The 27,427-nt window shown below is 38.3% G+C and overlaps 1 protein-coding gene and 2 pseudogenes across 2 annotated transcripts in view; all 3 read left to right on the forward strand.

The window, feature by feature from the left end:
- Positions 1–27,427, forward strand: part of LOC122799515 (TRIO and F-actin binding protein) — a 3,126,988-nt gene that overhangs the window by 1,299,550 nt on the left and 1,800,011 nt on the right. For both annotated transcript variants that reach the window (XM_044068636.1, XM_044068645.1), the window contains exon 18: positions 2,636–2,704. In XM_044068636.1, coding sequence (XP_043924571.1) covers positions 2,636–2,704 — 69 coding nt within the window. The remainder of the gene's footprint in view (positions 1–2,635; positions 2,705–27,427) is intronic.
- Positions 7,413–8,087, forward strand: LOC122799529 (annotated as a pseudogene).
- On the forward strand, positions 10,734–11,407 carry LOC122799536 (annotated as a pseudogene).

Genomic DNA, 27,427 nt, shown 5'->3' on the forward strand with positions numbered 1-27,427 from the left:
AGGAAATTCAAATAATGCTAAAGTTTTAAATAGATATTCCTAGTTGAGGGAATCAAAGGATTTTTCTATGTCTAATCCAATTACAAGTGTTTATCTTCTTAATTCACATAATCTGTAAGAGTAAGTATCCTTTTAATATTATCATGTGTGTGCCTGTTATATAAAAATCCAGTTTGATCATTATTAATTGTCTTTGAAAGTGGGATTTTCATTCTGCTAGCTAGTATTGACATGAATATTTTGTAATCATTATTCAGTAATGATATAGGTCTGTATGAGTGCAAAGGTCTGATGGTGTATTATCTTTTAGAATTGGTATTATGAGAGAATATTTCCATGAGGGTGGTATTTTTGCTTCTGACTGGACTTCTAGCAAAGTTTTATGAAAAAGGGAGATGACTGTTGAAGCGAAGAGTTTGTAAATTTCTGTAATTATACCATCTATCCCTGGAGCTTTGTTAGATTTACTTTCTTTTATCTTGTCAACAATTTCTTTGTAGGATATACATTTTTGTAGATCTAGTTCCAGGTTTTCGGGAATTTTTTTTATATTGATAAGGTTTGTATCTAAGTTTATTTGGTTGGTATCTAAATCTTCTTTTTTGAAGTGTTCCATATAATGGAACCAGAATGCTTCAAGGATGTCTCCTATCTCTGATACTTTTTCCCCTTTCTTTTCATGATATATACTACTAATGTTATTTGCTTTAAATTGTATTTTAATTCTTGTAGATAAGTTATGTAGATATCTGGGGGAGGTGGCTAATGAGTTTATTTTTAATTTTTCCAAGGCTAGACAAGTTTTGTGTGTTAGAATTTCATTATATTTTTTATTTAATTCCTCTGTTTCTTTTTTGACTTCTGGACAATTCTGATTTTTTTTTAGATTTTGCTGTCAAGAGTCTGGTTTGCAAGTCTAATGATTCAGATCCCCACTCTCTAGCTTTGTTTTTGTACCAGCTAAGGGTCTTACCAAATAAATATGCTTTTAATGAGTCCCAAACCAGGACTCTACTTATTTCTGTTGTATTATTAATTTCAAGAAATAATTGTAGTTCTGACAACATCTAGGGTCTGAATTCTTTAATTTTCATGATATATGATGGAATTCTAGTTGAGAGGATTAAATGTTTAAACTATATTTGGAGCTTAATTATCAGAGAGTCATGATCTGAGAAGGGGCATGGAACTATTGAGAAGTTGAGGATTTTTGTTTGTAAATCTTGAACTACGAATAATTTGTCTATTCTGGTTTGTGTTCCAAATCTATGGTCTTTATGGGAAAATAATAAGGATTTATCATCTTTTACTTTAGAAGTGTCAATTAAATGAAGTGAATCAATCCATTTTTTTAAGGATTTTGAAATAGTTGCTATGCAAAAAGACTTCTTGGTGGTTTCAGAAGCTTCTAAGGTACAATTAAAGTCTCCTCCCAGTATAAGATTTCCTTTATAATTGTTGGAAATAAAATCTAGGTGTTTTTAACTGTTCCTGCTCCAATTCCTGGGAACCAATATAGATTAGCTAAAGTCCATATTATGTTATTAAATTTAATTATAACAAATACTAGTAGACCTTCTTTGTCTTCATATTTATAAATAACTTTTGGAGTGATTATGTTTTTCTTCCAGAGAAATGATACTCCTTTTGTCTTTGTTCTATAGGAGGATTGAGTTAAGACTGTATAGACCTTAGGGTTCCAAATAAAGCTATCATTAGTCTTAAAATGCGTTTCCTGGAGAAATACTTTTTGTGCCTTATTTAGATTTAAATATTTTAGTAAGTTTGATCTTTTATTTGCATTATTTAAGCCATTATTAGTATATAATTATAAGAATGTTAAATCCATTTCAAGTTATTGTTGGAAGAAACTTTTTTCTTCTTTTTTTATTTTGATTATAGTAGTTATACCATATTCACTGATAACATTGGATGTTATTTTTATGTGTGTAAACCTGGGAGTGTAATTTAACGTTCTTTCTTCTTTAAATGTAAGTAGGGTAAAATTCTGGTCAGGCTTTAAAAAAGTATCTATAAAACATTAATTCTAAAGTATCAAATACAAGTAAATATGAATTTCACATTAAACAGTCCTAATCCAATAGATAAAGATAGATCTATTGGATTGTAACTCATACCTGTAACCAACAATATCAACTGAGCTCCATATGTTAAATTATTATATGGAAATTCTATGTTATTCTATTATTGTTCTATAGTATTTTCCTTATTATCCTTGCAGGATATGAAATGTTTATTAGATATGATATGGTAACAGAATTTAAAGCTGTTATCTAATTTTAATGCAGAGACTCCCCAGACTCTGGAATAGACTGTCCATACATGTCAGGCAGAGCACCTCATTGGCCCTCTTCAAAAGGAACCTTGATGATTGGATGGGAGATAGGAAATTCACCCCGGGGATCATGTCAGTCACCCTGCTAGACAGGGGCCCATAGAAGTAAATATTGTGGGAAAAAATTTCCATGGAATTGTTATGGCTAGGCTTGCATAGGCCTTAGGGCTGATAGCCTAGTACCAACCTATGAACCTATGAATCTGCATGTTACCTTAGGAAATTTGTAATGCTTTAAAAAACAAACGGCACCTGATTTGTTTTTTTTTTTTTTTTCAGACTGATTTAAAGTCACTTGTGCCAAGAAACAAAGATCAATACTTGAGACCCAATGAGAGGTATGACAAAGTAAGTATAATGCACATTATGGACTTGCACAAATTAACTACGGTGTTGCATATGTGCAACTGTTTTGTCCATTAACACTCAGATCTCTCAAGAATGAACACAATGATGAGCTACTACAGGCAAATAACTGCTGATGAGAGGTCAATTTCTGAGCTGTCTCATGACTAACCTATTTATTTTTATTTATCAAGCATCCACGGGATTAACTTGGATTAACATGGATTCATTCAGCCATACCTAGTCACAAACTAGAGCTGTTTATAGTCATACCAGGATCTACAATTGTATATCAAAAACAAAAACATGTTATTGTTATATGAAAGAAACGAACACTCCGGCGTATTAGAGAGCAATATTTCAAATGGTAAAGTACACTGCTGGAATGCAGACTGCTACAATACAGTCTAAATGACAGTTTGGAAGTATAGACAGTAAAAACAACATCAGAACAGTAAGTGAGTACCTGAAGTATATGGCACACATTTTGTTTTATTTTTCTTGTTTTTTAAAGTAGTCAGCCTGAGTGTAGTTGAGTAGGATTAATTATTTGAGAAGGTTAAGGGTCAGTAATAGACTGGGAGATTTAGCCATGTAGAAACAGGTACTATGGAGAATAGTTGTAGCCAGAGAAGCCTTTATAGTGAGAAAGAACGTTGGGGAGGGCGGATGAACTCATTATAGGTGAGAGGCAGAACATGTAGGAAAATGAAGCAAAATGCAGACTTTTGTTGCCAAACAAGAGAAGCCCTTGTTGTTTGAGGCACATTTATGCAGAGGAAAGACATTTTCAGGGCAGAATGTCCTGTACAGAACTTAGGAAGGAGTATCAGAAGTAGAGCAAAAGAGGATATTGAAGGGGGTAAATAAAGAAGATAGTGAAAGGGGACAAATGTAGAGGTTTAGAAGTCTGAATGCCAGAGTGCAGTTAGATTTCTGTTGTGACTTGATTTAGTGATAAGTGCTGGTGATCACTGTGGGGGGAAGAGCAGTCTGAGAACTATGTGTTCTTATTTATTTATACTCAGTTTACAAGGATAAAGCACTGATCAAATATGACCAGTTGCAGGCTTAACCTGGGTCGCATAATACAGGAAACAAAAATAATACAAATAAATGTTACAACAGTTTGTCAGTACATGGTAACACAGAAGTAGTATAAATGCACAAAGGTTAAAATATTAGTAATGCAGGCATATCTATGCAGTCTAAAGCTACAGAACAGCATGGCTGTTTACATATATACATATGTGACTTGTCAAAAGGTGGAGAATAAATCAGAGAGAGGAATGATTCAGTGCTACACAGTGAGTTATAGGTAAGATGACCCATGTTAATGCATTTGCATAAATAGAGATCTGAACTTGGGGAGTAACTAAAAAGTTCCTTCAGGTCTGAGGGGAGAGAATGCCATAGTTTGGGGGCAAGTACAGAGAAACTGTGATTTGTACTTTGGAGGTTAGTTTTGAGGATTTGTAGCACTGCGTCTGACTTTGATTGTTTATTAAGGTTGTGAGCGGGGACATCTGTAAGGCGTTTGTTGAAAATGGGATTTAAAGTGTCCTAGTGAAGAAGTTTAAATACTGAGCCATGAAGGACATCCTCTGTTTGCCTCACAGGCAGGCATTTGACCTGCTTGAGTGACATATAGCGGTACTCTTTTTGAGAGGATTTAGCTATGAAGTGTTATATTTCATTAGAAGTACTTTAGAGGGCTGTGGTGTTTTTGCTGGAGGCTGTTGCAAATAGTGACCGACTATATTCCAGCTAGGTAAAATGGATGCCCTTGTCTATGCCTGCCATGGTTGGAAATGAAAGAAAGTGAGATAATTTCTGGGCCCAGAAGGGTAGGTAGTTGACTTTATATCTGTCATTTCAATGTATGTCTAAAAAGTAAAAATGTGGTTCAGTCAGATGCCAAGGTGTCTGAAGGAGGAGGTGGTTTCTGTATTGTGGTAATTTTGGTCATTGATCAGGAGGCTGTCAAAGCTTTTTGATAGTATTTCTTGGGTTCTGAATATCTTGGCTTTTTTACAGATAAGTAGGAGTTTTTTTAGAATTGAGTCATCTGTAAGGGCTAAATCGATAGAGGGCTGTTGCTTCAACATAAACTAGTAGCCATAGGTGAGGTAAGTAAAATCGTTGTTTAACAAAGATGTAAAAGAAGAAGATGGGAAGAACTGAGTCGTGTAGGATACCAGATTATACAGTAGCTTTTGAAGAGAGGGGGAAGTTTATTTTTACATTGAATAATCAGTTGGTGCGAAACTGTTTGAATCATTTGGTGGCCTCTGGGCTTCACCTATGGTGATAAGGTGAGATAGTAGGATAGAGTAACCTACCATGCCAAAGGCCTGGGTGAGGTTGATTAAAAGGACACCTGTTGATTTACCCATGTAAATACTGGTTAGAATGTCATCTGTCAAGGTCCAGGATGTGGTCATGATACTCCTTCCTGACCAGAATTCGTTTTGGGGAGGATAGGTGGCATCATTGTAGGTAAGCGGTGAGCTGATTACATCTAGAGTTAGCAGAATACAGATTTTTTTTTTAACTTTGAAGCTTACTTATACTTGATATAGTGACAAAGTCACTGCTCTTAAGACTTAGTTTTTCTGTAGACCCAGGTATTGCAGGCACTACAGACATCCATAGATGTTTAAAAATGTAGTACGTTTTTGCTTAGCTCTGACAAATATGACTTACACAACAAAAAAAAGGAAAATGCTTCACTTCAGCATAATTTAAAAAATCTCTTACATAGTTCATAGCAGATTCATGGTTTCTCACAGCATAATACCTTGCAGCCTGGAAAATATTCCTAAAACTGGCTTTAGTCCTTTAAATAAGTTTCCCTATTTTTCCTGCAGCTTGCCTGTGAAGTACAGGCAGAATTTCACAAGCAAGCACTTCTATCTTTGGAGGCAGCAACAGCAGTCTTCATGAAACAAATATCCTTTTAACTTTCACAAAGAATACACAGAACACCACTTCTATAAAACAAAAAAATTTGCAGCAGCCCTGGAATGTAATAGTTGTGTAAGTAAACTTACCATGACAATAGATGTTCTAATGGCCACTGATGCAGTAGCCTTAGGTATACTGTATGGGTTACATCCTGCCAAAGATATAACAGCTGGCCAGCTTCCAAACTTTCTAGGCACCTTCCACATGCCCAAACTGTATGGCAGTTTGAGCTAAGCAGACTAAAAGATGAGTTTAGGCATCAATCCCTTCAGAGCTTTCCTGCCAACATAGCGAGGAAGGCTGACCCCTAAAAGGACAATGCTAGGAACAAAACAAAAAAAAAACACCACACCTTGGCAAAAACCACACCAACAAACAAGTGGGGGGATGGGAGGGAGCAGCTATTGCAGCCGTGATCATTCAAACTTCTACTTTTATGGTAAGTTTACTTACACAGCTCTGCTATGATAAGCATCTTTTAAATCTAGTGTTACCAGGAAATTTAATTGAGGAAAAAAGGTAACAAGTTCTGAAGTGACATAATTTTGAATTTGGACACTATCACAAATATTTGTAGGAAAGAAAGATCCATGACTGGTTTCCAAGCATTTTCTTTCATTGACACTAAAAGCATCCTTGAATAAAATCCCTTTCCCACCTGGGAAGGGGGAACTGGTTCTATCACTCCACGTGACAGTATGTGGTGAAGGACAGGCGGAAGTAAAAGCGTTCTAGTCTGTTGGATGAGGACTTACCTCCCTGGAAAGGAGGAACATCCTCCCACTGCCATCTGTAACCCTGATGAATGATCTTTAGAACTCATTTGTCTGAAATTATCTGCTGCCAAAGAGAAAAGTGGAGATGCAGACTTTCTGGAAGACAAAAGGGAGTGCTAGGGTAGTAGGGGAGAACAAAGTCTCTTAAATAGTCATTCTGACTTATTGGACTGTCCTTGGATTTGGGACTTTCCAGAATTCTTCTTGTGACCCCCTTGCCTTTTCTTCTAAAACATCTGTTTACTCGAATTCTGCTTATCAATAATATGCCTATTCTCATCAGAAATAGTTGGCCTGGAATTAACTGTGTTTAGCAGCAAAAGGATTGACCAAGGCTATAGCTGCCTGATCAGGTTTTGGAAGAGTGTATAAAACCTAAAAGGTTAAGGAAACTTACATATCCTATCTACTTTTTTAGGAACAGGAAAATTGCTGGCAGAAACACACGTCCTACAAGGCAGACAAAATTGGAGAATGGGTGCAGGTATGAAAATGAAAACGAAAAGTACCCACATACGATGAGGAAGTAGAGGTTTGACATCCTTTTGTCACCTGAATGTCTCCTGATAATCAGCAACCCAGTCAATTTTCATTTTCATACATGTTTTAGCCAGAATTTACTTAGTATTTTGTAACCCAGATACTGAGAACAGAAACATCTGAGGATTCAAGCATGCTGTCAGAGAAAAGATCTGGAGGACGCTAAGGATAACACTGCAGCCTTGCTGTTAAAGCAGTGAAGAAAGGAAAGTCCCAATGAGCCTGTCACAGCTCCTCCAGCATCCAAGCAGGCTGGGACATAGGGTTTCATCCCTCTGCACCGTTAAGTTGGCATTATATCTTCTGTGTTTTATCTTCTGTAGCTGTTGTATTTTATTTTTGCTGTACCCAGCCCATGTTTTTGTGTGAAAAAGGTTCTGCCTTTTGCTCAGTAGTTCAGAGTGTTTCACTTTGTAGCCAATCAGCTGATGGAGAATATGAACATGAAGGAATGCAGGATCCACTCATTTGATGTAGATACACATAAATTACTGAAAACTGCTTTGAAAGATCATAGTGGTTTTGACTTGGAAAAAGTTGCACATTTTATCACTGAACAATCTCTGAAAGACACTGCATTTTGCAAAGAAGCTGCTCGTATTTGTTATACCATAACACAGGCTGAGATCAAGCAAAGTGGGGCCAATGTTTTTCAGAGGCACATGCTAAACAGCCTGCCGCAAGAGTTCCAGGAATGAAATGAGATGCGTCCAAGGTCTTTGACGGAGTGTGTGTGCTGTGTAACCTTTATCTGCTCCACCTTCAATTACCTGAAGATTAACAACATGCCAGTGATGGCTTTGGTCAATCCTGTGTATGACTGTCTTTTCCAACTTGCTCAAGCAGATGCACTTGAAAATGAGAAGGAGGTTGACTGCCTTGTAATACAACTTCATTGTAGTGGCAATCAGCTGGAGAGGACAGGCATACAGAGGATGGATGAATTGTTCTTTCTGTTGTGAGACAGATTCCTTGTGCAAGAGAATCTTAGCTCGCTTTCCCATCTACTACTGCTTGAGATCATAGAGTTTTGTGGCAGTGGATAGAAAAGGACAAGTACTACTCAAAATTACTAGTACTACTACAGTGAAGTGTCTGATTGATATCTTAAACCTTACACTTGGCAAGAGGCACTGGACTGTTTTTTTTTTTTTTAATTTAAGCTTCTGTATTTAAAAAAGATATTAATCAGAAAAACATTTTGGGATGGAGGGATCAGAACCGGTTTGTGCATGGAACAACCTCCACAATCTCCTTGAAAGTATTTTCTTCCAAGAAGTGCCTGATCTTTCTGTCATTGGTTAAAATTTCTTTTAATTCATTTGCTCAAAAGGTGTTAAAGTTCACTTGGCAGATTAAGTGTTGACACACACCTATTAAAAAAAATAATAGTAATTTAGAGCTGTAAACCCACTGCCCACCCGCTTATAATTTGGAATGAAATATTGTCAAGAGCACCAAAGATTCATTATTTTGTAGCTAAATTTACAGATTTTCAAGATGTTTTACTCTTCTCCCATCTAAATGCAGCATTGCATATTACTTAAAAGGAGTCATTCCATTTACGTAATGTGTGAAGTGTTCAAAAAACATTTGTTGGTCTCTTTTAAACCTTTTTTGGGGGAGGTATGTCTGAGCTATCCCTGACCTATTTAGGTTAAGATAATTCAGTACAGTATTTTTATACAGAATAACAGCTGTACTGCGGTGGTGGTGCTGCGTTGTAGCAGAGCGCTCACAGTTAGATGTTGCCTGTTCAATTCTCAGTTAGAGCATCTTCTGTGTAGCGACATGCGTGAATGGGTATTCCTTCGTTGAAGGTTGTGGTTAGGCCCGGCAAGCCAGTACGTAAAAATCTACTGCCAATTATTAGCAGACCAGAGTTCCGCTGTGGCGACCCCTAACCGGGAAAAGCTGAAAGACACAAACAATAACAGCTGGTCTTAGATAATGTATTCAGAGACATTGCTAAAGCACTTGGTTATGTTCCAGCCATGATACAGTACATGTAGTATGTGCAAGCAGATCATGTTAAACTCACACAGTATCCTTACAAGTGGTGCCTTTTCCTGATGAAAAGTTTTAATCATGGAATTTTGTGTAATATAATGCAGTCATATCTGAACTTGGACCATAGAGGAAAAATAATTTTTTAATTTATTGTGGTTGCTGTTTTTCTGATGAACATTTGAACAAGTTGTTTTTTTACACTCAAATGCTATTTTTTGTGATCATATTTTAAAAAATGTGGATTGGACTTTTTTTACTTAATACACACAGACAAGCAGCAGATTTCCTGGATGTTACTTAGGCTACAGATTCTGTTGAAAAAAATAAGTCAGTATTTTTCTGCAAGCCAACAAGTGACAACACATTTTTATGTATGGATATTTTTTATCTGGATTCTCTCATACATACATTACCATATGATGATTTTTTTTTTACATTTGAAAATAAATTGCATCACTAGTGATAGTCTTTCGGCCATGATTCAGGAGCTGACAGGCTATTCAGCAGATATTTTGGATAGATGCTTACAAGGCAACTGAAATGGCAACAGAACCTTTGCTACATGGGGAATCAAGGATTCTGTTAAAGTTGTAACAACCACATCCAGTAGTATTGTATGCTTAGTTAATATTTTTATTTACTTTCAAGTACAGTACAAGTTGGTTGATATATTCCATAAATACCAGAATATATTATTATGAGTGGCCCTCTTTGGAAACATTCTGGGTCTCTTACTACAGGAGTACGAATGCGACTAACCTCTTCCCTGATAAATAGTTACTTGGAATGTGACTAACCTCTTCCCTGATACATAGTTGCCACTGAAAACCATAGCTAGACAAACTTAATTGCTTTACCAAATGACATTTATGTGCCATGGTTCTCATATTTGTCATTTTTTAAGTAAAGAAATAAATCTTATAAAAATGACCAATAGCTCAACTTGAATTCACTTTGGCACTTATGATACGACTCGTCTAATTGATAATATTTCTTGCTCCTATGAATTGCTCTGTACTGGAAATACAGTTAGAATGTTTAAAATCAAGGTTCAAGAACATGCTGGGGTGTATAATGTAAAGGCGTACAGCCATGTTGACAAACATTATAGATATTTACTGAAAAGTTACTTCAGAAAATGAAGGGTAGAATTATGTCTGTCCCTTAAAAAGGAGGAATAGACACTGAATTAAACAATACAAGGAGATGGCTGAGAGAAGAAGAATGTAGTTGTAAGTATAACAGCATGTTCCCTGTAGTTTGATTGCTCCTTTGTAAGTTAAGGCTTTTATACTATACAGATATATATTTTTAAGTGTGTTACATTTGTCAATTATTTAGTTGAGGTTATTATAAAAATGGAAGCTTTATGTGGTTTAATGCCATCTGTAAAGTCTCTGTTGCCAAGACAGCTGGAGGTTTCAAGAAAGAATATGTGGATACAGCTAATATTTATTCCACTTTCCATGTTATACCTACTCCTTTATTAGACCATATGAAAAACACAAAATAAAAAAAAAATCTCAATGTTATTGCCTTTTCAACCATATTGCTCTGAAATATTGAAGGTAAATGGAGTCAACAGCAAATGAAAATATTTGTAAAGTGGTGTATCTGAACCACTTATTGTTTTCTATAATCTGTCTTTAACAGAGTGTTTTAGTAGTCCTCAAAAAAGTATGTGATTTCATCAGACATTGCTATCTAGAGTTACATATTTGCAGTCTGTCAATCAGCTGATGGAGAATATGAACATGGAGGAATACAGGATCCAGTCTTTTTCTGTAGATACACATCAGTTACTGAAAACTGCTTTGAAAGATCGTAGTGGTTTTAACTTGGAAAAAGTTGCAAATTTTATCACTGACCAATCTCTGAAAGGCGTTGCATTTTGCAAAGAAGCTGCTCGTATTTGTTATACCATAACACAGGCTGAGATCAAGCGAAGTGGGGCCAATGTCTTTCAGAGGCACGTGCTAAACAGCCTGCAGCAAGAGTTCCAGGAATAAAATGAGATGCGTCCAAGGTCTTTGACAGAGTGTGTGTGCTTTGTAACCTTTATCTGCTCCATCTTCAATTACCTGAAGATTAACAACATGCCACTGATGACTTTGGTCAATCCTATGTATGACTGTCTTTTCCAACTTGCTCAAGCAGATGCACTTGAAAATGAGAAGGAGGTTGACTGCCTTGTAATACAACTTCATTGTAGTGGCAATCAGCTGGAGAGGACAGGCATGCAGAGGATGGATGAATTGTTCTTTCTGTTGTGAGACAGGTTCCTTTTGCAAGAGAATCTTAGCTCACTTTCTCGTCTACTACTGCTTAAGATCATAGAGTTTTGTGGTGGTGGATAGAAAAAGACAGCACTACTCAAAATTACTAGTACTACTACAGTGAAGTGTCTGATTGATATCTTAAACCTTACACTTGGCAAGTGGCACTGGAATGTTTTTTTTTAATTTAAGCTTCTGTATTTAAAAAAAAGATATTAATCAGAAAAACATTTTGGGATGGAGGGATCAGAACCGGCTTGTGCATGGAACCACCACCACAATCTCCTTAAAAGTATTTTCCTCCAAGGAGTGCCTGATTTTCTGTCATTGGTAAAATTTATTTTAATTCATTTGCTCAAAAGGTGCTAAAGTTCACTTGGTAGATTAAGTGTTGACACACACCTATTAAAAAAAATAATAGTAATTTAGAGCTGTAAACCCACTGCCCACCCGCTTATAATTTGGAATGAAATATTGTCAAGAGCACCAAAGATTCATTATTTTGTAGCTAAATTTACAGATTTTCAAGATGTTTTACTCTTCTCCCATCTAAATGCAGCATTGCATATTACTTAAAATGAGTCATTCCATTTATGTAATGTGCGAAGTGTTCAGAAAACATTTGTTGGTCTCTTTTAAACCTTTTTTCGGGGAGGTGTGTCTGATCTATCCCTGACCTATTTAGGTTAAGATAATTCAGTACAGTATTTTTTATACAGAATAACAGCTGTACTGCGGTGGTGGTGCTGCGGTAGCGTTGTCGCCTCACAGTTAGATGTTGCCCGTTCAATTCTCAGTTAGAGCATCTTCTGTGTAGCGACATGCATGAATGGGTATTCCTTCGTTGAAGGTTGTGGTTAGGCCCGGCAAGCCAGTACGTAAAAATCTACTGCCAATTGTTAGCAGACCAGAGTTCCGCTGTGGCGACCCCTAACCGGGAAAAGCCGAAAGACACAAACAATAACAGCTGGTCTTAGATAATTTATTCAGAGACATTGCTAAAGCACTTGGTTATGTTCCTGCCATGATACAGTACATGTAGTATGTGCAAGCAGATCATCCATGTTAAACTCACGCAGTATACTTACAAGTGGTGCCTTTTCCTGATGAAAAGTTTTAATCATGGAATTTTGTGCAATATAATGCAGTCATATCTGAACTTGGACCATAGAGGAAAAATTATTTTTTAATTTATTGTGGTTGCTGTTTTTCTGATGAACATTTGAACAAGTTGTTTTTTTTTTACACTCGAATGCTATTTTTTGTGATCATATTTTAAAAATGTGGATTGGACTTTTTTTACTTAATACACACAGACAAGCAGCAGATTTCCTGGATGTTACTTAGGCTACAGATTCTGTTGAAAAAATAAGTCAGTATTTTTCTGCAAGCCAACAAGTGACAACAGATTTTTATGTATGAATATTTTTTTATCTGGATTCCCTCATACATACATTACCATATGATGATTTTTTTTTTTTACATTTGAAAATAAATTGCATCACTAGTGATAGTCTTTCGGCCATGATTCAGGAGCTGACAGGCTATTCAGCAGATATTTTGGATAGATGCTTACAAGGCAACTGAAATGGCAACAGAACCTTTGCTACATGGGGAATCAAGGATTCTGTTAAAGTTGTAACAACCACATCCAGTAGTATTGTATGCTTAGTTAATATTTTTATTTACTTTCAAGTACAGTACAAGTTGGTTGATATATTCCATAAATACCAGAATATATTATTATGAGTGGCCCTCTTTGGAAACATTCTGGGTCTCTTACTACAGGAGTACGAATGCGACTAACCTCTTCCCTGATAAATAGTTACTTGGAATGTGACTAACCTCTTCCCTGATACATAGTTAGTTGCCACTGAAAACCATAGCTAGACAAACTTAATTGCTTTACCAAATGACATTTATGTGCCATGGTTCTCATATTTGTCATTTTTTAAGTAAAGAAGTAAATGTTATAAAAATGACCAATAGCTCAACTTGAATTCACTTTGGCACGTATGATACGGCTCGTCTTATTGATAACATTTCTTGCTCCTATGAATTGCTCTGTACTGGAAATACAGTTAGAATGTTTAAAATCAAGGTTCAAGAACATGCTGGGGTGTATAATGTAAAGGCATACAGCCATGTTGACAAACATTATAGATATTTACTGAAAAGTTACTTCAGAAAATGAAGGGTAGAATTATGTCTGTCCCTTAAAAAGGAGGAATATACACTGAATTAAACAATACAAGGAGATGGCTGAGAGAAGAAGAATGTAGTTGTAAGTATAACAGCATGTTCCCTGTAGTTTGATTGCTGCTTTGTAAGTTAAGGCTTTTATACTATACAGATATATATTTTTAAGTGTGTTACATTTGTCAATTATTTAGTTGAGGTTATTATAAAAATGGAAGCTTTATGTGGTTTAATGCCTTCTGTAAAGTCTCTGTTGTCAAGACAGCTGGAGGTTTCAAGAAAGAATATGTGGATACAGCTAATATTTATTCCACTTTCCATGTTATACCTACTCCTTTATTAGACCATATGAAAAACACAAAATAAAAAAAATCTCAATGTTATTGCCTTTTCAACCATATTGCTCTAAAATATTGAAGGTAAATGGAGTCAACAGCAAATGAAAATATTTGTAAAGTGGTGTATCTGAACCACTTATTGTTTTCTATAATCTGTCTTTAACAGAGTGTTTTAGTAGTCCTCAAAAAAGTATGTGATTTCATCAGACATTGCTATCTTGAGTTACATATTTGCAGTCTGTCACTCATATTCTGTCTACTACCATCTTATGTGATTTCAGAAGTCTGAAATTTAGAACTGTTTAAATATCCCCTTACTAAAACATGTTTATAGAGTGTGATCAGTATATTTGTCCTGATTTCACCTTGGTGTTCCAGTATTCCAGTCACTGTTATTATATACAAACATATAGATATTTATTACATTTATTCTAGAATTGATGCTTCCCTTCAAATTCGCATTTAAATGGTTTGTCCTCTAGCAGAGATGTTTGCCCACTTCCACAGGGCCTTTTACTATCCTAGTCAGCTTCTTACAAGAATGGAAGAGTAATTGTTCACGTAATAAACTTTTCTTGTGGCAGTACTTTTTATAATAGATAATTTTTCAACTTTTAGCATCCCTATTTTCTCCTCTGCTGTTAAATAATCCATTCTGGGTGATGACTACATTTCTGGACAGTGAGTGTATCCCCTTTAGAACATAAGAAATAATTTCATCAACATTTACCTAGTGGGAGATGATGTCTCACAGAGATGAGCCCCGAATGACTTCTGCTGCTGTTCTGCATGTGCTAGGTGCTTAAGTACCATCCCAGTTAGCTTTCCAAGCCTGGTGATAGGTGTGGATGGTGTAGGCCATTCCCAGGCCAACAGTGAATACTTCAAGCAAGCTTTTGAGACCAAGCTGCACTTCATGAGTTGTTCAGTGACTCAAAGTTGTGCATGTTCTTTATACTTTTTATCTGTTTTACAGCTGGTTTCATTCGAGAGCATGCCTTTAGTAGTCATCAGATTTTTGATTTAGAAATTTTATTTGTGTTGAGTGGGTGGATGTTAGGAATGTAACCCCTGCCCACCATATTTCATAGAGTTGATAGTAGTGGAATCCAAACCTGCATTTATCTGTCACTGGACAGTTGTTCAGTTTCTGATATTTGGCAAGATTTTGGAAAAGTCATTAATGCCCAATTGACTGAACACCTAGAAAAATATAATCTCTCGACAAAACGGCATAACCTTTAGGACAGGTTAAAGCATTGTAATCACCATTTAGCCCCTAACTAATGAAATCTTAATATGTATAGGCATAACCATATGTCTCAACTGTACAGATTTTCACAGAATATCCAGATATTTGCCTCATATGCTTGGTGCATTTTTCATAAAATTGTGGTTTTCTGGCAAATTAGTGACAAATCATTAAAGACTGAAGTTAGAAAATAATGACAGACATTTCAGTTTCAGACTTCATACCCTTCAGAAAAAATCATGCTAATACAAAGCCTGTTATTCTATCAACTTTCTAATTTTGTAAGAGTGATATTTTAAAGTTGTCCTTATTTGTGGGCATTTGTCCCACTTGTATTTATTGCTTTGTCCAGAGTTCTTGCTCTAAGAGGTTGAGAGTTGTGGGCATAACCGCACAGGAGGAGGGTCAAAATGGAGAGAAGATAAAAATTAGCAACAAGAGGAAAGTAGTATTACTGGAACTGAATTCATCCTCAAGTCTTGGTCAGTACCTTCACATGGTGGACCCTGTTTTCACTAAATCTCACCAAGACGACACTGATATATAAGATGTATTTTATATGACATATGTAATGAAGAGTTATAGGTTAAAAAATAAAAATACAAATGGGTGCACAAGTCTCCAAATAAAAGAGTGCTCAAAATCTTGGTATGCACATTGGTACCAGGACTGGAAAAAATTACAGTGTAGAATCCTCAAGACACAGAAACATTCCTACAATAGAGTTAGGCAAGACTCAGTGGGAGGATGCCCCTCCCCTATTGTAAAAGGAAGTAGTAGTATTAGGTATAAAATCATGTACATGAGAAAGAAAAATAAATCTGATATGGTACAATATTTATGCAAAGAGAAAGCCAGACTAATCAATACAAAAAAGCTGCTCCAGAAATATTGGAAGAGAAATACAGACAAAGGTGCCCAAATATGACAAATTTCACAATATAAAAATAAGATCACAACGGGGGAATATAGAACAGAAGATTAGTAAAGTAGAAATTAAACAAGTAGAAGCTGACATTACGGAATACCTGCAAAATGAAGGATTTAGTGTAGAAAGTCTAACATAGGTTATGTCACAGCATGGTAGAACAATGAGCCCCCAAATTAAGGAGAAACAGGTGGTGGGGGAGACGTCTTAAGAAAAAATATGGACAAGGGAAAGAAAAAAATGATTAAATATGGTGCAGTATTTATGCAAAGGAGAAAGGGAAACTAAAAAATGCAAAAAAGCAGCACCAGAATTATTTGAAGAGGAATACAGGCAAGGGCATCCAGATATGAAACATTTTACAATTCAAAAAGTAAAAAAACAAAGGTGGGAGTGTAGAAAAGAGGATTAGTAATGGAGAAGTTAAAAAAATAGGAACTGAAGTTATGGATTACCTGTGAAGTGAAGGATTTAGTGTAGAAGATCAACTCTGGCAATGTCACAGCATGATGGAAGACTGAGTCCTCAAAGTAAGGAGAAACAGGTGGAATGGGAAGCATCTGATTATTTGCTACATGACAATGATGTTCTTCGTGTTTCACTGTTGCAGTCATTACATTAGGGTTATCTGCTTGCAGGTAGCCCTCAGTCAGCCTGATTAACAAAGTCTTGGGTCCTGTGTCAATTACTGTTCCTTCTTCCATGACATCAGGTCGTCAGGGGTATAAAACATGCAGCCAACGCCATTACATCTGTCTTTCTTGCCATGCGGTGCCCGAAGCAGAAGCAGTTCGCAAGTGCCGGTCAGCTGACTCCTGAAATTTTCGTTTTTGAGTTTCATAACTGAAGTCTTCAACTAAAGCTAAGTACCCCACTGGGAAAACATTTTTCTTTACCGATGTCAGTAAAAGTTAATAATTGCATTACTTGTGGAAAGCAAATACCTCATAAAGATTTTCATTCGTACTGTATTCCTTGCCTAGGCCCTGACCATGATGTACCTTGCTGTCGGTTTTGTGCTTTATTTAATCAGTGCACTATCCGTTGTTGGTATATTTTCACCTCTAAATATTTCAGTTCTCAGTTTAATTATCCAGAAATGTTGTCGGTTAGCCATCCGACTACCGGGATTCTGAAAAAACGCAAAGATAAAGACAGAGACAGACCGCCGAGTTCCAAAACCGCCGCCGCCGCTTCTCCTAAGCCAATCACCAGTTCACCGGTACACAATGAGGTGCTTTCGCAGCCCCTGATACTCGCTACTTCTGATTCGCAGGCCTCTACTGAGACCCATTCGGAGTCCAGTATGCTGCAAGATGCTTCAACTATGGAACCTGTGGATGTCTCTACCTTGGATGGGTCCAAAGCCACTGTGCAGGCACCGGCTTCTGAGGGTGTATTCAGGCCTACGGACTTGCATATTAAACCGATGCCTCCTTCTTTACTTATGCCTAAATCGCGATCCAGGCCTAAAAAAGATGCCCAGGCCACATGCTCAGGCCTCTATGCCTAAAAAACAAATGATAAGAATGGCTGAAGATCTAATAACTCTAATCAGGGGTACCCAACCCACCTTCTAAGAGGCCTAGGACTGAAGTTGATTATGAATCTTCTGATCAGGATTCTGTTTTTTCTGATTCTTCTGATGATCTGGGTTTGCCCTTATCTACTTATGAAGATTCTGATGCAGAGGACTGCATTCCCTTTGCTTCCCCTCCTGAGAATTTTTCTTTTGGGGAAACCTTACATACTCTAAGGGAGCATTTCCACTGGGAAAGCCAGGATTTTTCTGATTCAAAAAAGAGGCTTAGGGATTTCCTTCTCCTACCTCAGCATAGACCTTTAACTATTCCTCCTGTACTAGACATTGTTGATGATGCTTTTTCGGAATCTAGTTTGGCCCCTGATTCCCTGCCTCCTACTCCCAGAGAACCTGACCAATACTACAGGGTCCCTGAGTCCCACAAGTTCCTTTTTAAAAATCCTATTGCATATCCAGAGTCTATTTCACAGGGACCCAAGGGCATTAAGGCTTCTACTGCTAAAAATCCTATCCCTTCTGATAGAGACTCCAGGGCGCTGGATAGATGGGGTAAAAAGGTTTACACTTCTGCAACTTTGGCCATTAGGGCTTTAAACTGCCAGTTTCATATGTTAAAGTATCAGCAACATGCTACTGGACTGCTTAAACAGAAAATGATGTTGATTCCTGACTGTGTGGAAAATAAAGAATTACAGGATTTAATGCATTCTGCTGAACAAGTTGGAAAACATACTTTGCAATGTGGTTTTGATTCATTAGAGGCCTCTTGCAGGGCTGCTGTTACTAGGTCTGTGCTCAAAAGGCATGCTTGGCTTAAGGAGCAATCCTTGCCTGATCATGTTAAAGCTAAATTGTTGGATGCTCCTTTAAATTTGGCGACAAGGCTGAGGAAGTTCTTAAAAAGATGGAAGATAATGCTAAATCTATGCAAACTGTTAAAGATTTTTTACAAGTTCAGCCTCCTAGATTTAGTAGGCACTGACCCCGTAAGAATTGGACCTTTCCAGCCCCTTCCAGGTCTTCTCAAGCCAAACCCAGACACAGCAAAAACCCCAGCTTTCAGTCCCAGGGGACACACAGAACTAAGCAGTGGGGGGCCTCCACTTCCGAATCTGAGAATAATAAGACTCCACCTATGGTAAACTGTCTCAATGACTTCCTTTTAAAATTTCCAAGCACTTAACTGACTGCCCCTTGGGGAGAAAGATTGCTCTTCATGCAAAGAATTGGGAACTCAATACCCAGGACAAATGGGTTTTAAATATAGTGTCCCAGGGATACAGATTTCACTTCCACACGTTGCCAACACCAAGCGGGTGGCCAGACCTACCCCCAAATCAGTGGGCAGAGGCCCCAAAACAAGTACTTTCTCTTAAGCATGGGGGCTATTCAACCGGTACCAGAAGAGGAAAAGGGACAAGGATTCTACTCGAGACTTTTCCTGGTACCCAGAAAAGACAATTCATGGCATCCTATCCTGGACCTGTCTACTCTAAACACCTTTTTGGAGATTCCAAAATTCAAGATGCTGACTCTTCACCAATTACTTCCTATGCTAGGCAAAGATGCCTGGTTGGCAACAGTAGATTTAAAAGAAGCATACATGCACATCCCAATCAGGGAATCTTGCAGAAGATACCTATGCTTCAAAGCAGGCTACACGCACTATCAGTTCTCTGCACTGCCCTTTGGCTTATCTACTGCACCCAGGGTATTCACAAAGTGCCTAGCTCCAGTTATTGCATTTTGCAGGTAAAGAAATATTCAAATATACCCATACCTGGACGATTGTCTAATTCAGGCAGAAAGCCAGGACATACTTTTGAATCATCTGGCCTTTGTACAAAGGGTTCTAACTTGTCTGGGGTGCACCATAAACAAAAAGCAATCACACCTGGTACCCTGTCAACAAATTATATTCCTGGGAGCAAGCTTGAATACAACTTCCCAGATGGCTTACCTCACACCAGAGAAACAAATTCATTTGACAACCTACTTTAAACAAGTGGCCACCAAAACCCTGCTATCTGCAAGACAAATACTGCAAGCCTTGGGGTTCATGGCCTCCTGCATTCTTCTAATTCCATATGCAAGACTGCATATGAGGAAACTACAGTGGTATCTAAAAAGCCTATGGTGTCAACATTCTCAGGATCTAGAAACAATGATTCCTATCATACCTTGCGTACGCCTAGAGTTCCTTTGATGGGCAGAGGCCTGCCACCAAAACAAGGGACTACCTTTCACACCACCCCCCTGCCGCCCAAACCCTAACAACAGATGCATCATATTATGCATGGGGGGCCCACCTGGCAGGGAAGTACATTCATGGCAAATGGAACCCAAATCAAATGCACCTGCATGTTGTTGTTTGTCTTTCGGCTTTTCCTGGTAATGGGTGGCCACAGCGGAACTCTGGTCTGCTAATGATTGGCAGTAGATTTTTATGAAATGCTGAGGTGCCAGCTTGACGCCCAACCTTCAACGAAGGCATGCCCATTTATGCACGCATGTCTTTCGAACGCTACCCAACCACGGGGAGGGCATGCAGACTCCACACAGAAGGCACTCCCAAGCCAAGCTGAGAATCGAACAGGAGAACCTCTTGCTGTGAGGTAACAATGCTACCGCTGTACCACCGCAGCATAAATATCAATCAAAAAGAAATGTTAGCTGTACAGAATGCTCTGACAGCCTTCAAGGACCGCATTCTTCCAGGACAACTAATGGTAAAGACAGACAACACCACTGTTATGTGGTACATAAACAAGCAGGGGGTACACATTCTTACCCCCTCTGCAGACTAGCCATGGCATTGTGGAACACAGCCTTGAGGTACCAAGTGCACCTACAACCTCAATTCCTGCCAGGAAAATTAAATACACTGACAGATGGACTAAACAGAAACCTCATGGACCCACACGAGTGGAAACTGGAACCAAGGATTTTCAACATGTTGACAAGCAAATGGGGGAGCCCAGATATAGACCTGTTTGCCTCTCCCCAGAACTACCAATTGGACAAATTTTGCACAAGGACTCCCCACAACCAAGCATGGAAAGTGGATGCTGTGTCCTTCAGCTGGAAAAACCTATCAGTCTGTTCCTTCCCCCCTCTGCCTTTGCTCTCCAAAGTACTACTAAAAACCAAACAGGACAAACCAAGGATGATTTTGATTGCCCCAGACTGGCCGTGCCAACACTGGTACTCTCTCCTGTGCAGTGTGTCATGGTTATCCCCATGGCACCTGCCTCAGACTCCTTCCCTATTGTCTCAGCAGGAGAACCAGATTCTGCACCCTCCACTTCTAACACTGAACCTTGCAGCCTGGCTAATTATATAATCTCTCCTTTACCATCCCTTAGTAAACCTATGATGGATATCATTTTAGAGGCAAGGAGGCCTAGTACTAGAAAATCTTATGCTGAAAAATGGAAAAGATTCTGTGCCTGGAACCAATCTCAAGGGATGAGCACAGCAGCGCCCAATTTACCTCAGATTTTACAATACTTAACTGAGATGCTTCACAAGGGCCTGTCTTTTTCCCTCCGTTAAAATCCACGCCTCAGCCATTTCAGCTCATTATAACACAGAACCTCCCCTCTTCTCTCATCCACTGCTCAAGCAGTTCTTCAGAGGGGCCAAAAATGTGAGACCACCCAGGAGAGCTCCAACCCCAGCCTGGGACCTTTACTTTGTCTTGGAGAAACTCACTCTACCTCCTTTCAAGCCAGCTGCTACTGCAGACTTAAAATTTCGTTCTTGGAAAACAGCTTTCCTTTTAGCAATCACTTTAGCTAGAAGGGTATCTGAATTACAGGCCGTTATGGCAGTGGAGCCTTTCATCATCTTTCATGCGGACAGGGTGTCCCTCAGAACCAATCCATCCTTCATGCCCAAGGTGGTATCTAGTGTGGCTCTTAATCAGGCCATTCATTTGCCAACCTTCTTTCCCAATCCACAGAATAAAGGAGAACAGATACTGCATTCCTTAGATGTGCACAGACAACTTAGATTCTACTTGGACAGGACTAAACCTCAAAGGAAATCTGGACAACTGCTGGTGGCATTTGCTGCAGGGACAGAGGGGAAGGCTATTTCAAAGCAAACCATTTCTAAATGGATAAGCCATTGCATTCATTTCTGTTATAAGTACCATGGAAAACCTATCTCCCAGGGGATCAGACCTCACTCCACCAGGGCTGCATCTACCTCTACAGCCTTTCTCAGAGGCATCCCTACCAGGGACATCCTAGAAGCTGCTACCTTGAGTTCTGTACATACTTTCACCAAGCATGATCATTTGTCAGTTTTCTCTAAATCCAGAGCTGGCTTTGCCACTGCAGTCTTGCAGGGCCTTATAGCTGGCCCTAATGCTATCTAAATTCCTCCTCCCAACCATAGCTTTGGGAATCTACCCAAATGTAATGACTACAACAGTGTAACATGAAGAACATAGTACAGTTGTGTACACTTACCATAAATGTATATGTTCAAGTGTATTCACTGTTGCAGTCCTGGTTACCCTCCCTCCAGCTCCCTAACTTCTTTTGGCTATACCTCTACTTTCCTTTACTATGCTTAAAAGCCTTTTTGGTGTATTTGCTTTTTTGTTGGAGGTATATCATTGTACTTTTATATTTAATTGCTTCCCATTAGGGGGGCACCTGACATCTGGAGCAAGAAAAACTGATGTAATGGCGTTGGCTGGATGTTTTATACCCCTGACAACCTGACGTCATGGAAGAAGGGACGTCATCCAATGCAGGACCCAAGACTTTGTTAATCAGGCTGACTGAGGGCTACCTGCAAGCAGATAACCCTAATGTAATGACTGCAACAGTGAATACACTCGAACATCTACATTTATGGTTGTTGTGTCTTTCGGCTTTTTCCCGGTTAGGGGTCGCCACAGCGGAACTCCGGTCCGCTAATGATTGGCAGTTGATTTTTACATGCTGAGTTGCCAGCCCTATTGCACAACCTTCAACAAAGGTACGCCCATTCACGCATGTCTCCACGCAGAAGACGCTCTAGCTGAAAGTCGAACCGGACAGCGTCTTACTGTAAGGCGACAGCACTATGGTAAGTGTACACACAACTGTACTTTCTATTGCCTTCAGCAGGAAACCAGTACAAACATTCAGTTGGAGTCATACAGCAAGGGAAGGAGAAGGAAACAGTGACAACTCTGACATAGTGCTGTGGAGCAATAGGCCACTGAGTTCCCATATGAAAGAGCAACAGATGACTCAGGATGCAGCTAAAGAGAATATATCACATGACAGTATTCTGGAACTTTCTGCAGAATGTCTGCAGAAAACAGAGCAAAATATATTCCATCAGCTTAGAAGAAAGCAAATGATCTAAGGGAAAGAGTTGCTTGATTTAATAGAGATGGATATACATATTAAGATCAATGAAAGAAATAGATCACAGAAAGTAAATAAGACCTGAAATGTTAGAAGTCTAATAAAATAGATGAGCACAGTAATCAAAGCTAGTAACAGAAAATCATGTGATATAACAGAAGTAAATAGGATATATTAGTGTGCAGCTAAATTAATAGTAGATAAAGTCTTAGCACAAAAATGCTGAATAATAAGGGAAATAAATTAAAGAAATAAAATGCTGTCATGAAAGCATCAGAGAAAAATATAAAGCAATGAAGACAAGAAGAGTCAGTGTTAGAAGAGTATAAAAATGGAACAGATCAACAGAAATACTTAGAAAGTTAGACATGATAAAAATAATAAGCAGTATCAGAACAGTCCAAGATCTGTCATACAGTATTACAAATAATATACTAAAGATATCAGCACAGGGAGAAAAACTTTGAAGGTATGCTGATAAATATAATGAATAAAGTACAAAATAAGCAATTCATTGAATACCCAAGAAAGTTTTATAGAGTACTGGGAAACAAAGCAAAAGGAATAGAAACATGACCAAAAAAGAATAAAATAGACACATTTTGGAGAAATATTGATGAAGACACCATGAAACATAATAAAGATACTGAATGGATAGAAGAAGTAAAAGAAACAGTAAGAAGTAGAACTGTATAGTATATGAAATGGTATAAATTAATGGCCAGAGAAATTGAAACAAAATTAAGAAAAGCTCCTAAATGGAAAAACCCAGGCCCAGATGCAGTACCTACATGAAGATTTAGACTTGAGTAAGAGCTACTTATATGCGCATCCTGAACAGATAACTACGTGGTTAACAACAGGAAAAACAGTGCTCCTTCTGAAGAGTGAACCTGTAAGCCACCCTAAAATCTATAGACCAATAACTTGCCTTCCAATAATGTACAAACTATATACTAGAAATGATGCTGACAGAGTTTATAGTCCTTTAGAGAAAACTCAGTCATAACAATTGATCAAAACAGTAACAAAAGAAAGTTATATGGAACAAAGGATCATTTAATAAAAACAAATTCACTGGGATCCACAGAAAGACCGAATGTTTTAGCATAGTATATTTTATCCACAGAAAGACCAAATGTTTTAGGGTTTTGTTGCTAAATAAAGTCATAAAGGAGAAAAGAATTTAAGTAAGGCATGGATAGATTAAAATAGCATCTAACAGCATCCTACATTCATGGATAAAGTTGTATTTGCAGATGTACAATATACATCCTACATTGCTCAGTTACATTACAGTGAATTTTAGACAGTGGCAAACTACTTCACAATTAAATCATGACAAAATGCAAATTACTACCCCAGGGATAAAAATTAAAAGGAGGATACTTTAGGGTGATTCTTTGTCACCGCAGTTGTTTTGTCTTGCACTTAACTCGTTAAGCTGTTTACTTAACAGGTTAGGTCTTGGTTATAATTTGACTCCCAGAAAACAAACTTGCTTAAAGATTTTTCATTTATGTTTTCCGGATTATTTAAAACTGCATAGCTCAATAGATGAGGAGTTGAAAATACAACTGCAAATGGTTAAAACTTTCCCAGATGATATAAGAATGACATTTGTTCTTGATAAATGTGCAAACACAGGTTTAAAACAGTAAAGCTGCAGTACCAAGAAAATATCAGTCTAGGATAGGAATGTGATATAAAGGAACTTGAGTAGGAAGGAATGTATAAATATTAAGAAATTGACTGGCAAAAACATGAACAAATGCAAATAAAACCCAATAAGGACTACTTCAGAAGAGTAAAACAAATGTTGAGAACAGCTCTGACATCTAGGAATAAAGTCCAAGTATAAACCAGTTTGCTCTTCATGTTTTAACTTACAGATCTAATGATGTTATTTTTCATTCATTTCTCAACAGATGGGTTTTGGATCCAACACAGATCCGACTCGGCCACCTGTTCTAGAACCTCAGATCCAAATGCTTGAGTGCCTTCCTTTACCCATAATGCCCTGCCTGCCCAACATACCTCAGCTCTCGTTTGCCCCCATATCACTACAGACACTGATCCTCTCACACTCTAGCTATTAGTGTTTTGTCAGGTTAAAGACACTGAGTCTTTTCAATGTTTCCTTCAATAGGCTATCCTCTCAGTTACTATCACCTTCCTCCTAGTTTTCCAGTAAATTTCCTCTTTAGTTGAGTCTTCTTTCTTCTTCTGTGACTTTTACCAAGACCTCAGTGTTACCTTCCAGTATCATCACTGGTACTTGGCTTTCTTCTTCTTGTCCTCTTCCTACCTTTTTTAGGGTATCCTTGACTACCATTCTTGCTAATTTTTCTCTTGCCTTTTCTTTACTAAAAAAAAAAAAAAGTTACATATAATTTTTTTATAGCTATAGTTATTTTTTGGGGGGGGCTTCCCCTTTTAGGACTGACATGTGGGATAACTAATAAATCAACTGGCTTCAAGAAATACATCTCCTGTGGGCACAAAATGCCTAATTTGGATGCCCACAGGGAATGTGTCTATTGTTTGGGCACTGGCCATTTAGATGATGCAGATTGTTCAATTTGTGCTGGCTTTAACATAGAGATTATATCATACCATTTTCTGAAATTCCCCCTGCAAGAATGAAAAGAATTCCTGATGTTCCACCCAGTCAGCCAGACCAGACAGGGTCTGGAACTTACTCAAGATTCTTTTTAGTGCTAAAGAAGACAGAGAACTTGACAGAGACCCAACCTGGATTTCAGCAGGTTAAACCAATTTGTCAAATATACAAGGTTCTGGATGGTCGTGGTTCAGTCCATTTTGCATCTACTGTGAAAGGACAATTGGATGTGCTCAATAGATCTTCAGGATGCGTACTATTACATCAAAGTGATCAGATGCTCCAGGAGATATCTGCTGTTCCGGCTGGGAGCCACTCATTACCAGTTCGGAGCACTGCCCTTTGGCCTCACCACAGCCCCCAGGGTGTTCACCAAATGCTTGGCGATGTAGCTGCTTCTCTGAGACTGCTGGGATTCAGAGTGTTTCTGTACCTAGAGACTGGCTCATAACTGCCCCATCCATGCATCTACCTCTACAAGAAAGACACTACTTGCTCCAGTTGTGTCTTCATCTAGACATCACAGTCAACTACAGCAAGTCTGAACTCACACCCGAACAGAGTCTGGATTCATAGGTGCTCGTCTAAACATGGTTGCACAAATAGCCTCTCTTCCACCTACACAAATTCAGACACTCAGATCCCAGGTCACAAAAGTGATCTTGCACACGTCTTTGCCAGCACATCTAATCTTACAAGCCTTAGGATCCATGACAGCAGCTGTCACCATAGTTCATTTAACAAGGTTTCACATGCGGATTCTGCAGTAGACTGTGTCAGTACAGTGGTCTATTCTTCATCAATCTTTATCTGCCTCTGTCAAGATCACTCAGTTTTGCAAAAAATATCTTCTTTGGTGGCTTCGCTTGGACAAATTTTCTCAAGACTGTCCTTTTGTTCTACACTTGCCCACACCAACGGTGACCATGAATGCCTCCCAACTATGGTGGGGGGGTCTGTACTTGGGAAGGGCAGTCCAGGATACTCCCCAGAAGAGGTCAAAGCATATATCACTGTCCTGGAAATGAGAGCAGTCCTCTTAGTATTATAGGCCTTTCAAAATGTTCTTCCTTTAGGAAAGGTTGCTCTTCAGACAGACAGTTTTTCTGTGGTCTGGTACATCAATAAACAGGGGGAGCCAGATCTTACCCACTATGCCAAGAAGCACTGATAGTGTGGCAGTGGGAGATTTCTTCCAGATGTTTTTCTCATAGCAATTGACATTCCAGGGAAATGCAGTGTGATTGCAGACAAACTATGCAGGTCCATTATGATGCCTCATGAGTCATCTCTCAAAGTGGCAGAGAAAATTTTCTGTCAATGGAGTCCGCCATGCTGTAACCTTTTCACATCTCACCTAAACAACAGGTAAAGCTGGTTCTTTGCCCAGATACCTCCAAAGGGGAGTCACCGAAAGATCCTGTAATACACGATTGACCCCCCAGTCTTTTCTACACTTATCCCCATTACCTCTCATCCCCAAATTTCTACAGAAAATATACCAGTTGAAGAGCACAGTTATCCTCATTGCACCTTTTTGGACTGATTAAATTTAGTTCACCTTCCTCTGCCTTTATCTTTTACATCCACAGTGGATACTGACTCCAAATCTAGACCTCCTGTCTCACCCAACAGGTATGACTTATCTGGACATAAAAGTCCTGAAACTGACTGCATGGTTTCTCCAGTTCCACCAATTGCTAGACAGCTCAGGCTATCCTCCGTAGTCCATCATATTTTGTTACTTTCTCAAAAAGCTTCTACTAGAAAGATTTACAAATGTAAATGGAAGAGATTTGCATTCTGGGCCCTGAAGAGGGATTTGGACCCTTTTTATGTCCTTGTACCAGCTGTACTTGATTTTTAGTTCAATTTTCTATGAAGGGGTTACTTTTCTACTAT

The sequence above is a fragment of the Protopterus annectens genome, chromosome 1.part0 (assembly GCF_019279795.1).
Source record: "Protopterus annectens isolate FY-2018-M chromosome 1.part0, PAN1.0, whole genome shotgun sequence".
Lineage (NCBI taxonomy): Eukaryota > Metazoa > Chordata > Ceratodontiformes > Protopteridae > Protopterus > Protopterus annectens.